Source organism: Pyricularia pennisetigena, assembly GCF_004337985.1.
Source record: "Pyricularia pennisetigena strain Br36 chromosome 4 map unlocalized Pyricularia_pennisetigena_Br36_Scf_9, whole genome shotgun sequence".
NCBI lineage: Eukaryota > Fungi > Ascomycota > Sordariomycetes > Magnaporthales > Pyriculariaceae > Pyricularia > Pyricularia pennisetigena.
The window spans coordinates 1,184,533-1,196,387 of NW_021940921.1; the positions used below are offsets into that span (position 1 = coordinate 1,184,533).

General features: G+C 40.1%; 1 protein-coding gene across 1 annotated transcript; it reads left to right on the forward strand.

Annotated features, from left to right (window-relative positions):
• Positions 1–2,169: 2,169 nt before the first annotated feature.
• Positions 2,170–2,612, forward strand: PpBr36_10296 (uncharacterized protein; the record flags this gene model as incomplete). The annotated part of the gene is made up of 2 exons (XM_029897409.1): positions 2,170–2,457; positions 2,529–2,612. The coding sequence occupies 2 exons, from the start codon at positions 2,170–2,172 to the stop codon at positions 2,610–2,612; spliced, it is 372 nt and encodes a 123-aa protein (XP_029744413.1).
• Between the last annotated feature and the right edge of the window lie 9,243 nt (positions 2,613–11,855).

The following is an 11,855-nucleotide window of genomic DNA, read 5'->3' on the forward strand; positions in this document are numbered from 1 at the left end:
AGAATCCATGAAACTTGGCCCCAAAACAAAAATGATATAAAATTAATAAAAGAAAGCAAAAATAAATAAATAATACACATTTCGCATTTTTTTACATAAAAAGATCTTTGAAACCAATATTATAAGTTTGAATAAATGTGAACGTTTGTTTATATACCTAATCCAATCCCTAAAATTCTGGTTTTATTATCGACAAAATTGGTAAAAGTATAAAGGCGTTTTAATTATAAATTATATATAAAAATAAATATTCCTTACCTATCCGCTTATTTGACTATTTATATAATACGTTATAAGTACCAGAATTTAACATAACGGTATATATACGTATATAACCCTCTACGTGCAAAAAATTATAAGTTTTGGTGAAAAATTAAAAATAATATCAAAAAAAATCGAAAAAACAGTACCGCCATAAAAGGATTAAGGGCAGGTGGTATCCAATTCGGCCGTTTTAGCAAATAAAAAAAATAAATTAAATCGTTGCTAATAGCGGTAATAAACGCTATTTTCAACGTGCAAACCGCTGATTTTTACGATTTTAATTTAATTTTTTATAACGGAGTTTCGGTCGCAAAAGTGCCGAAAATACCGCTATAAACGGCTAAAATCGACAAGTTGTCCTCAGACCTGAACCAAAGCGTTTTTTGGATGGACCCACAGGTATATTGCAAAACCGCAATTGAGCCACGAAATGGAGCGAACCGAACGAAGTGGATCAATTGTGGAGCTTTGGGCTTTAGGGATGAGCCCTGAGACTATACTGAACATTCTGAATAACGCCTGAGTAGCCTGAATAGCAATTGAATAGCGATTAAACACACTGAATAATGCCTGAATAGCCTGAATAAAAGCGGGGCGAATCACGTGGTAGATGCTAGGGATGTAGTGGTCTAGATTCGGCGTAGATTTCAAAAAGTATTTTGCTCTGCCCCGTCCTCCCTATCTCCAAAATCAGTCCGCCTATCTCACTGCGTTGTGACTGGATTGGAGGCCTTTGATGCAACCACTTTTGCTTTTTGCAAAGTCTTTTCAATCTTGATCAAGTGATGCAGTTAAGATACTTAATATCTAGAGTCAGCGCTTTGGATTTCTCAGTAGTTATTTCACAGCACAAATCAGTCGATGCAGTATTCACACACATCCATCTTGGTCCATTTGCTCCGTCCAGATTCGCTGCAGTAGGCGGCGGGAGGAACACCACGCGAAAACCAGTTTCCAGGGCGAACCAGGCCGACCGAGGGGCAGCTCGACCCTTGAGACTGCAGGCTTCTTATTTTGCAACCCATCTAAAAGCGTTAATAAGGTGCGTATAATGAATGGATATACGGAGGATCATTTCTAGGACACGCACTCTAGTAAAAGGGTGAATGTTTGAAAATCCGATCAAGTGCAAAGGTTGACTCGCAGAAATAAGAACCTTGCACTGTTCACGATCGGCGAACTTCTAAGAGTTGGGGCTTTTCAAAATTTACCTATTTTTACCCTTCAAGCTTGCTGCTTATCTCGCAACCAATACAGCCAAAACGAATCCAATTTTGGTAGCATTAGCCCATACATTGAACCCCGTAAGGAGCTTCCACAAAAATCAAACCAGGGGCTATTTCTATGCAGTCTGCAAATTGTCCTAGGCCAGAGTTACATGACGTTTGGAAAAGGCTTTGCCAAGCCAATCAGCTCTTGTGAAAATCTCATATGAGGTTACATTTGTCCCCACCACGTCTCTCCCCTTGGTGTTTTGGCAACCCCATAAACCTGACTCGGCGTTGCTGTTGCTACCTTGTGTCGATATCGAGCTTGGTCCTTTGCCGCTAACTTATCATGTGCTGAGGCTTGCCCCAAGTCCCGGTACCCCCGATATCTTCAGGAGGCCAAAGAAATGGATGTGCAAGTTTAGTCGGGGGCTGGATCGCAGGGCGCCGGCCCTCGACACGCTTGGGGTTGGCTTCAGGGGAAATTAATTACATAAACGGCCAGGAATCTCGTTCACTAGAACCTATTCCTTCTATTCCTCACCATTCAACGCGCCAAACTTCCACAGTTCCATTCCTTTAGTATTTTCCTCTGTACTTTTTCCTTCTGTCACTCTTTGAACCTTTTACTGTCCAACCAGCTCCATCTTCAATCCTTTTTTTGGGGGGTTTCTTTTTTGCTCTTTCCAATCGACAGATGCATTTTTCCAAGATCCAGCTTTTCGCTCTCCTGGCCGCCGTCAGCGCCTCGGCCGGCAACGTTGGTCCCGTCGACTCGCTTTCGCTCCCGCTCACCGAGGCCGTTACCCCCATTGCCCCGGTGAAGCCCGCCGCGCCTGCCGACGCCGCTGACATTGTCAACGTCACTGCGCCCGTAAGCAACATTACTCCCTCCTACAACATCTCCCTTGGCTTGTTTGGTTCGGAGTCCAAGTCCGAGAAGGGTACTACCCTGGCACGCCGCATTACCATCAAGAACTGCGAGGTAAGAGCTTTCCCCAGCTTCGTGATAGCGTAGTAATTTCGACAATATAACTTTTTCTTGACGATTTCCAGGCCAGGACCAGCAAGATTGAGTGCGGGAAGATTTTCTCCGGTTGCACGTGGCTCCGTGCCTCCCAAGACTGCGTCAAACGTTGAACATTCGCAGTTTCGACAGATAAAAAAGAAATGGGTGGCGCGGGCCTGGATTTTGTCAGTACAAGTCCCAAAATTTAATTCTCGGGTTGGTTTTCCAAGGTTTAGCCCTAACACCATGGATAATGAACAACAAGGAATGAAGAGACGGACTTCGACTATATATTATGTCTGTAGGAAAAATGTGGATAGGATTCTATGGCTGGTTCTGGGTGGGATAGGCCGGTTGTTAAACATTGTGGCTTTTCTCTGTCCATATATCCTCGCCAGATAATGAATCTGAGCATTTGACTCTAGTCTTTCAGCCCTTAACCTTCATGACTTTATGTGCCAGAGTGAGGATACCGTGGGAAGACGTGGGCCGAGTTTATTCTCTCTATCTCCCAAGTTGCACATAAGCGCACTGTTGTTAAACGGCCTGGTGGTCATGACCAATACTCGGACGTCTGAAGTCAAACAGTATTATCCCTCTCATTGCTGCGTGGTACTGGTGCTGTGTTGCATGTCCAGCCGATGGACGAAACCGTATGTCGTGAGCGGAATACTAGACGGCTAATTGACCAAGCACGAGGACTATCCATCCTTTTTTTACTTTCGTCTGCAGCCCAGCTGGCGTCGAGAACAAATCGGGCCTCCTTCTACGGTCAAGCTCCTATAGTATCAAAACTTGATGTGCAAACTACTTACCGTTTACCGGTTTGCTGGGTCAATGTGACTAAGATGATTCACGGCTTGAAAGGTACCGGGGCACGTACATAGATACGACCGAGGACGGCATACAGATTTGATAATGAGAACGCTTACCGTCAAAGCGAGCAGTTGCGACCGCCAAAAGTTGCCCAGGTTATATTTTAAACCACATCAAACTCATAATACAGTTTTAGTATTCATGGTTTATATGAAAGTGATCAAATAAAGTTCTCCTTGGTGACGTTTTTATGAATTCGAAGCATTTGACTCAAGCCTTTGCGATTGCCTTGACGTTCGAGGATCCAGCTTTCCCCCAAACCTTGTCCAAGCAATCTGTTTGGCATTTCTTTTCCTCCAATGAATCCAATTGCTCCTCCGGGAGGAGGCGGAGTTGATTCCTAATCCTCTCAACACACTCTACGCCACACCTCTGATATTCCATTCGTACGTCACCAGAAGACTTGGGCTTGGTGTTGGTAGTGGCGGTGGCGCCGCCCACAATTGCAACAGCAGTAAGGAATGCTAAAGGCCTCATGTTGAGGTTCAGTAAGTAGCCGCACTGGCAGCCATGAAAGTTATTTGGCTGGGTGATGTGAAATTAAGAAAATAAGTTGGAATGAAGATTGGGACGAGAACACTAATCATGTAAGTTAAACCAAAGAAGGTGAAGATTATATATTAAAAAAGATATAAACGTGAAGGTAAAACAGAACCTAGAATACTCAGAATAAGCCTGCAGGAGTAAAGTCTACAAACTCGGATATTCGGTGTTGGGGAAATAGGAGCTTTATATGCCATTTGCACATAGCGACTTTATAAATAGATATTCTTTATTAATGCTTTTGCGGGCCTGAATGACTAAAATGACATAGTTCCTGCAGGACTTACAATAGTAATTTGCAAGAACAGACTTGGCTAGGGGCTTATATTTACCCGCAAATTTACAAATGGTAGGTATATAATCCACACAGTAACTTTAAGCGCTGCCGTTCAAAAATTTAACATAAGACAAGTATGAATATCTTTATAAGTGTCAAAGCACCTCGGCAAATGAAATATTGTAAGAAACTGGAGCGACGAAGAGGGCAAGATTAAAGCTTGCATCCCCGCTCCTAGCCCCAGGATTAACATTGACAGCGATAGGTTCGTATCGCTAATAAGAGTTGCGATGCTATATGTATATATATATATATATATATATATATATCTCATGTCCCAATTACGAAGCTTTGCCACTGAATACCGGAACTTGTAGTAAAGATTAACAAAAAAATTGGTGCAAAGTGTTGATATCAAGTTGAAAAGTGTGAATGGAGAAGCCGGAAAAATCAAATTCAAGGTCTGCAATAAGTATTGTAGTTACTTTTAATCTGTAAGTGCAAAAGAATGTTACAGCTATTGATATTCCGGGGTTGGGCGCAATTATCGCTCAGAGGTGAGAGTTCGGTATCGGTACGGGAATGAGCAGAAGCCGTTCCCAGCTAATAGTAGTAGCGCGGATATTAAATCTGGAAGTTCCTGGTTTTTCGAACTAGTTTTGAACTGATTGTTTTGACATTTTGTGGTTAAAATAAGATAAAACCCTGTAATAGTCGTTATATTAATGGCGGAAATTTCATGCTGCTAGGAAAAGGCCCCTTTGCGAATCGTGTGGAATAAAATCCTTTTGCTTCCAAATCTGATTCGGCGAGGTGAGCATACGTCAGGGTGTGGGCATCGCCCGGGATGACCAACATTAGACCGGCCAGCTTGTGCTCGCCCGCGCCGCTGATTTTCTTTTGCCACTGTTGCATCTCGGAACCGGTTATCCAGCTGGTGTTTTTGTAGATCTGGCTCGTATTGAATTGGGCCATGCGCATTAACCCAGTGACTATGCAACCCTGGTCGATGTACTTCATCGAGTCAATGGCGAGGTCTTTCGCTTCGGGCTCGGGAAGAGGCGGGAAACGGATTGCAAAAGGTAAAAAGAAACGATTTTGATGGGCCCGCCGTTGGCCTGCCGTAGCGCCTCGGGAATCAGCTTAATGAGTTGCAGGGCGGGGGCAAAAGCGGTAGCAGCCAAAAATTTCCCGGCTTTGAGCAAGCCTTCTTGGTCCATAAATGGGATGGAGTCTGATAAAATGAGCTCGAATAAGATTAGAGGCGAATCGGCTAAGAGAGAAAGGGGAGGAATGAGCAACAAACAAAGTTCAAATAGAGCCATTGTACTGTCGACGCATGAGGATGTTGCGAGCCTGGTCCCAAGGTTGGCAGGCTGCAGCAGTGTATGTGAGGACTAGGTACGTGATCGAGTTTCTGGCATCCTGTCTTGTACGCTTCTCGACGCCTTTGATTTTGTTGTCAGATTTGGTTAGTTCAAAGACCAAGCCAACCTAACTTAATGTCAATTGAAGTCTTACATTGGCTCAGTGAATCACCCGTTGTCCCTATTATGTCTCATTTGAGTAACTATATGGCAAAGAGCCGGGGGAGAATCAATAAGGAATCGATAAAATGTCTTGTTTGATGGAGATAATATCGATTCAGATCAGCGTCGTTTCGATGCCTAAAGATATATTGCCCACAATGTCCTCGAGTGTAGATTTTACAATCTTGTCCATTCAGAGATGTGGCAGCGTCTGGGGCCTTGTATTGTTCCTTCAAAGCCCTTAATACAGGCCTCGAAACAGGGAAAGAACCCGTTGAGCGGCTCATTGAGGTATCGCGATTCGACCCAGACAACTTGCACACCTTCTTACAGCTTGTCGGTGGCGTCTGGATTGGTCAGGTACGAACTGCAACCTCTTTGGACTTGGTTGTTTCAATAGCCGAATCTCGCCCGGATCTGTTTTTCATTATAAATTTGACCCTCTGGCGCCGAAAACATGTTGATTTTGGTAGTTTCAATTTTGCCTTTTTTTGCTGCAGAGTGCACAGTATGTGAAATAAATAGTAGTGGTGGCCTGGGTAGGGTACCAAAGGTCGTGGGCAATGAGGGGCAAGCCAATAAGGCATGACACGAAAAAATAGCAAGACTCATGCAGTCGACAATAGGGTAACTATAAAACCTGTTCCAGACTTGGAATTTATCGTGAACAATCTTAGTCCAAGTCAAACGCTAGAAACTGAGCACTAAGCAATTTTTCTCAGGGTCTGTTAATGATTGACAGACTAATGAATTCTTGATTGCTACTGGTGGAAAAAGACATCTTGTGCACTCGCAATCTAGCACCAGTCTGAAAAATGGCTAACTTTTACGCAGAACTCGAATTTCTCGCAAAGCTCCCTAATTTCATCGGCACCCTTTAACGAGGCAAAAGACAAACCCAACCCATAGTAATTGAGATTATAGTTAGTCCCAGACAACAATTTGAGAAAAGAGAGTAATATAGACATTTGATCACCGAACTTTGCATAACAGCCGGCTCTTGTAAATACAAGACACCCTGCTTCGCTCCTTAGTTAATCTTTGGCGCTCATCGTGATCCTGAAGCCCCGTACACACTGTGAACAGGGAAACTCTGTCCTCCAATTGTCGTGAAGCTATCCTTGAAAGTCGTGGGGATATCTTTGTATGGGAAGAACTTGGGGCTCTGGCTTGCTGAAGAGATATCGAATGTTCCTGAAAGGGTGCAACAGAATTGGCAGGCTGCGTTCACAAACGATCGAAAATATATTGTTGTTTTGCCTGTAAGAAGCGCCCGGCAGGCTTGCTGAGCAATAGCAGTGCCTGGAGCTAGGGGGGATACTGTAATACCGATGGAAATTTCCCAGACTGAAAAATAAATGTATTTATTTCTTAATTAACAATACATAATCTTAGTTACGGGCTTCAAAACAGATTTCAATTTTGTTCTTACATTTCTATTATCCATATAATATGTGTATTTCTATATGTATAAGTATGGAACCTAACAACGTTTTAAAATTTTAATGATTAATAGTTCTTAATTTATACACTTGTTTAATTCGTTTAATTTTACAATAATATAACCACATCATTGTGGCTGCTTTGAACGTACCATAAGGGCTGTTAGTGTCTCCCAACACGTTTTATACAGTACATTTAAATTTGTGATGTAACGTTTTTTATGAGTTTAATTAAAATATTCATATACTTTCTTTTGCACTTAATGAATTTATGTTAATAATGTTATTGTAGGCGCATTAAGGGTACTGTTCAGACGCGCCTTTTAAAGCTACAAACCTAATAAATATGGGGTAACGTTGGGTACCCCCTAACCGCACCCCCCTAACAACCGCACCCCAAAAATAACAACACTTCTATTTTCACTCTCGAACTTCTATCATAAATATCTCCATGAATTTTCTGTGTTTTGCATTACCTTTTTCTAATTTCTTTTCTTTACTTGCAAAATAAAAAGATACACCAAAAATCAGCTTATTTTCGATATTAACAACGTTCAAGATAGCGAATCAATTACAAAATCATCCCAAAAAGGGGGTATACCTATAAACACCCTTCGCAATCGTTTTAACGGCGCCCAATCTCAAAAATAAACAAAACAACTATTTTAAAGGCTTTTACGGAAATAGGAAAGGCAGTCAACTAATTGGGCGCTTACCTAGGCCGTTTTAGGCCTTTTACTAACGTACCAAAAACTTCGTTCTTTTGTGGAACGAATTTTTTAAACCGCCGGAAAAATAAAAGGTTTTAGAAAACGTTGGATAACCCGGTTTTTGGTTCGTTGTCCAATCCTTGAAACCCAGAAACCCCCTCGAATAGAAAACGCCCGGGTTAATACAGCTACTACGGAAATAATTGAATTATGTGGTTTTATATTATTTACCCCGTTATTAATAATATTAAACCTGAAAATCGGTGGAATATAGACAAAACCGGTATAATTGAAGGTAAAAGATTTAACGGCCTGGTATTAAAGTTTAACGGGATTGGGCCATTACAGCGGAAAAAACCCCGGAACGCGGGGTTCGACGAATATAATCGAATATATATCGGTTACGGGGGTTACCATAATTCCCATCGTAATATTTCAGGGAAAAAACCTATAATAATAATCATTTCCGACGGATTTAAGCCTTTAGGATAGTTGGCAATTTAATACAATTAAAAACGGGTGAACAAATGATGAAAAGCTATAAAATGTCTAAAAAAGGTGTTTATTTGTATACCTAACCCAGTACCCTCGAAAGGCAGTTGTTGGTTTTCGATGGCCATAAATTACACGTTACGGACGAATTTATGCTTTTTTACCTCTATAATAACATTAAATTCCTATATTTCCCCCTTTATTCGTCGCACGTTTTTCAACCATTGAATTTATCAGTTTTTGGCCCGTGAAAAAGAGGCTTATCGACGTTAATTTAGATTTATAAACCAATTTTAATGTTTAACGGTTATCAAAAAGCGAAATTTTTTAATTTGCTTTTAAAAAACCGGATTAAAAGCATTCATTAGAGAAACTATCCAATCTATTTGGCGTAGGACGGGGTTACAGCCAGTGAACTCGGTTAAACCGCTTTTAAACCCTTTTTTGTTGGAATATAGCAACGCCAACGTCGAAAAAATAAGAATAACGGTTTTAAAAGGATTGAAACACCGGAAAATCCAGCCTAAAAAATTAAAAACTAGTTTTTACTTATTTAGAAAACCTTTGAAACGACCCGAAATATTCAATTTCAACTGCAGGAAATTTCCCGGACCAAAACAATAACGCTATTTTACGGCTTTTGTTTGCAAAAATTCAAAGAAACTTCGAAACCAAAGATACTTTATTGGTTAAAGCTCAGCAAAAAATCAGTTTATTAAAAGCATAATTGGAAGTAATATTGTGAACAACATGGGTTGCTAACGGGGATTTAGGCATTAGCCGAGATGCGGCGTGGTGCTACTTACGCTATAAAGGCCTGTAATTACAGGGTTTAAATGCACTAAATGCACTAGAATTATTCACTAAAATGGTTCACTAATTTTGGGATTGATAACTTAAATGTGAACATAGCTAGCGCAGGGTAAATTATATTAGCTACCGTGCATTATCCTATAACGTCTAGCTTGGGCTAATTCTATTAGTCACCCTGCATCGAATAAATAAATAAATACCAAATAAAACGTACAGCGTTCATACACACAAAGCTTTATATATCACGTCTTTGTTCATAGTTTCAACAACAAAACAAATACGTCATATTTAATCTAGCTTAGTGGTATAATGCACGTACCATAATCTATATCATATATACGTTGAAATGCGTGGGTTCGAATCCCGTTGTGGTCGCAGATTTTCTGTGCATGCATAAGCACAATAGGCCGTTAGGCTCAATGGGCCGTTAGGCTCAATAGTTCGGCAGGTCAGTCACATAAATAAGCCCAAATCATGTGACGTGACCCCGCATTCCGGACATCCGGATCGAAAATCTGCACCTACGGATTCGAACACGTAATTTACAATTTAGCCTTAGATTTTTTACCTTCACAACCTTTATCGATTTAACGATTCAACCAATCGATTGTGCAATAACAATATATTATCTTTATTACCCGGTAGCAGACGGTTATCTGCCATTTGAACGTTCCATCAGCCTTATACGTGATCCACTTTTCCCCGCGTTTAAGATTAAGCTTATTTTATCTCGTAACCTCCTCACATTAAATTCATTGGTGGGGGAGACTTTGCTTTGTCTCCCTTATATACTTTCCCACACCGAAGTGGGGGTCCGCACCCCTGAAAGCGCTCCGGTGCCGCACACGATTTTCCGAAAAATTATTTTGTATACGTCGTTGAAAAAACACCCTTATTTCCATACAAACCATTTCTGGGTTCGCACTAATTTGCTAATTTGGTGAAAATTTCAACCCGATACAGGGTAATTAGCTCGTAGGTGCAGGGTAGGTGTTAAAGCCCACTCGCTAACCCTTTAAATCGCACTTCCTGCAATATATAAGATACAACGGATGATTCGACAACCCTAACAGCCCCACTTCGGCACTATTTATTGTGGTTTATATACAAATAAAAATGGACCCATTGCATGCCAAACAACGTATATAATTAACACCCCCTTTTTTTACTACTACTCACATAAAGTCCGAAAAGAAAAATATATAAAAAATAAAACTTTTAAAAAAAAATCCCTGTTATATCCCAACCCGATTTGAACTCCCGATATAAACCCCCTGGATAATGAAGCTTTTTGTACCGACCTACAACCCCCGAATTGGAAAAAACCCCTAAAACTGTGATAAGCCCCGGATTCGAACCCCCGATTTCCAAAATATTAACCCACGGAATTAATTATTAAACCAGGTAATTAATTTGGCCGTTCGTTGGTAAATGTCCAAACTAAACATATTATATAGGGTATTTCGAATGCGTAAATCGCCCAAAATACGAGCCTTTTCAATTCTAATTCAATTTTGGGTATAAAGCCGGTATAAATTGCTTATTAATTAACCTATATAGGGTAAGTTCGGGTAGTACGGCCGGTATTAAGCTAATAAAGATCTAATATTTACAAATAAAGGAAATATAACAGGTAATTAGCTAACGAATTAAATTTAATTTCCCAAAATTCAGTAGGTAAAAACTTAACTTTTTATAGGGGTTTAAACCCTATAAATTTTGAAAAAGCTTTGTGAACTGGAAGCGTTAAAGGCTTTGTTAGTAGTCTCAGGGCTCATCCCTGAAGCCCAGAGCTCCACAATTGAGCCACTTCGTGGCTCAATTGCGGCTTTGCAATGTACCTGTGGGTCCATCCAAAGATCACTCTGGTTCAGGTCTGAGGACAACTTGTCGATTTTCGCCGTTCATGGCGGTATTTTTGGCCTTTTTTCGACCGACACTCCTTTATTCTTCCACAATTACGCAAAATATTGAAAAAAAAATATCGTTGAAAATAGCGTTTGGTATTGCTATTAGCAGCGATTTAATTTATTCTTTTATTTTCTATAATGGCCGAATTCGATACCACCTGCCCTTAATCCGTTCATGGCGGTACTGTTTTTTCGATTTTTCTTTCGATTTTCGATTTCTTTTGATATTATTTTTAATTTTTGACCAAATTTTATACTTTTTGCACGTGGAGGGTCGTATATATGTATATATCGTTATTGAGGATTTTGGTGCTCATACCAGATTGTTTAAGCAGTTAAATAAGCGGATAAGCAAAGTATATACTTTTTTATATATAATTTACAATCGAAACTCGTTTATATTTTTACCAGTTTTAACGATAATGAAACCAAAACTTCAAAAATTCGATTACGTATATACACAAACGTACAGGTCTCACCATATCCATAATACCGGCTTTAAAAACTGTTTAATAAAAACAAATGCTAAATGCGTATTTTATAAATCTTTTTGCTTTATTTAATTAATTCTATATTATTTTTGTTTTGCAGCCAGATCTTGTGGTTTTTGGACGTGGGGGGTAGAATATATACTTTTAATATAACATTACACTTTGGTACGTATATTTAATTATATAAGCCGTTAAATATGCGGATAGGTAAAGTGTATCCAATTTTATTTATATTTTACAATGGAAATGCTTTTACATTTTTACCAATTTTAATATTAATAAAACCAAAGT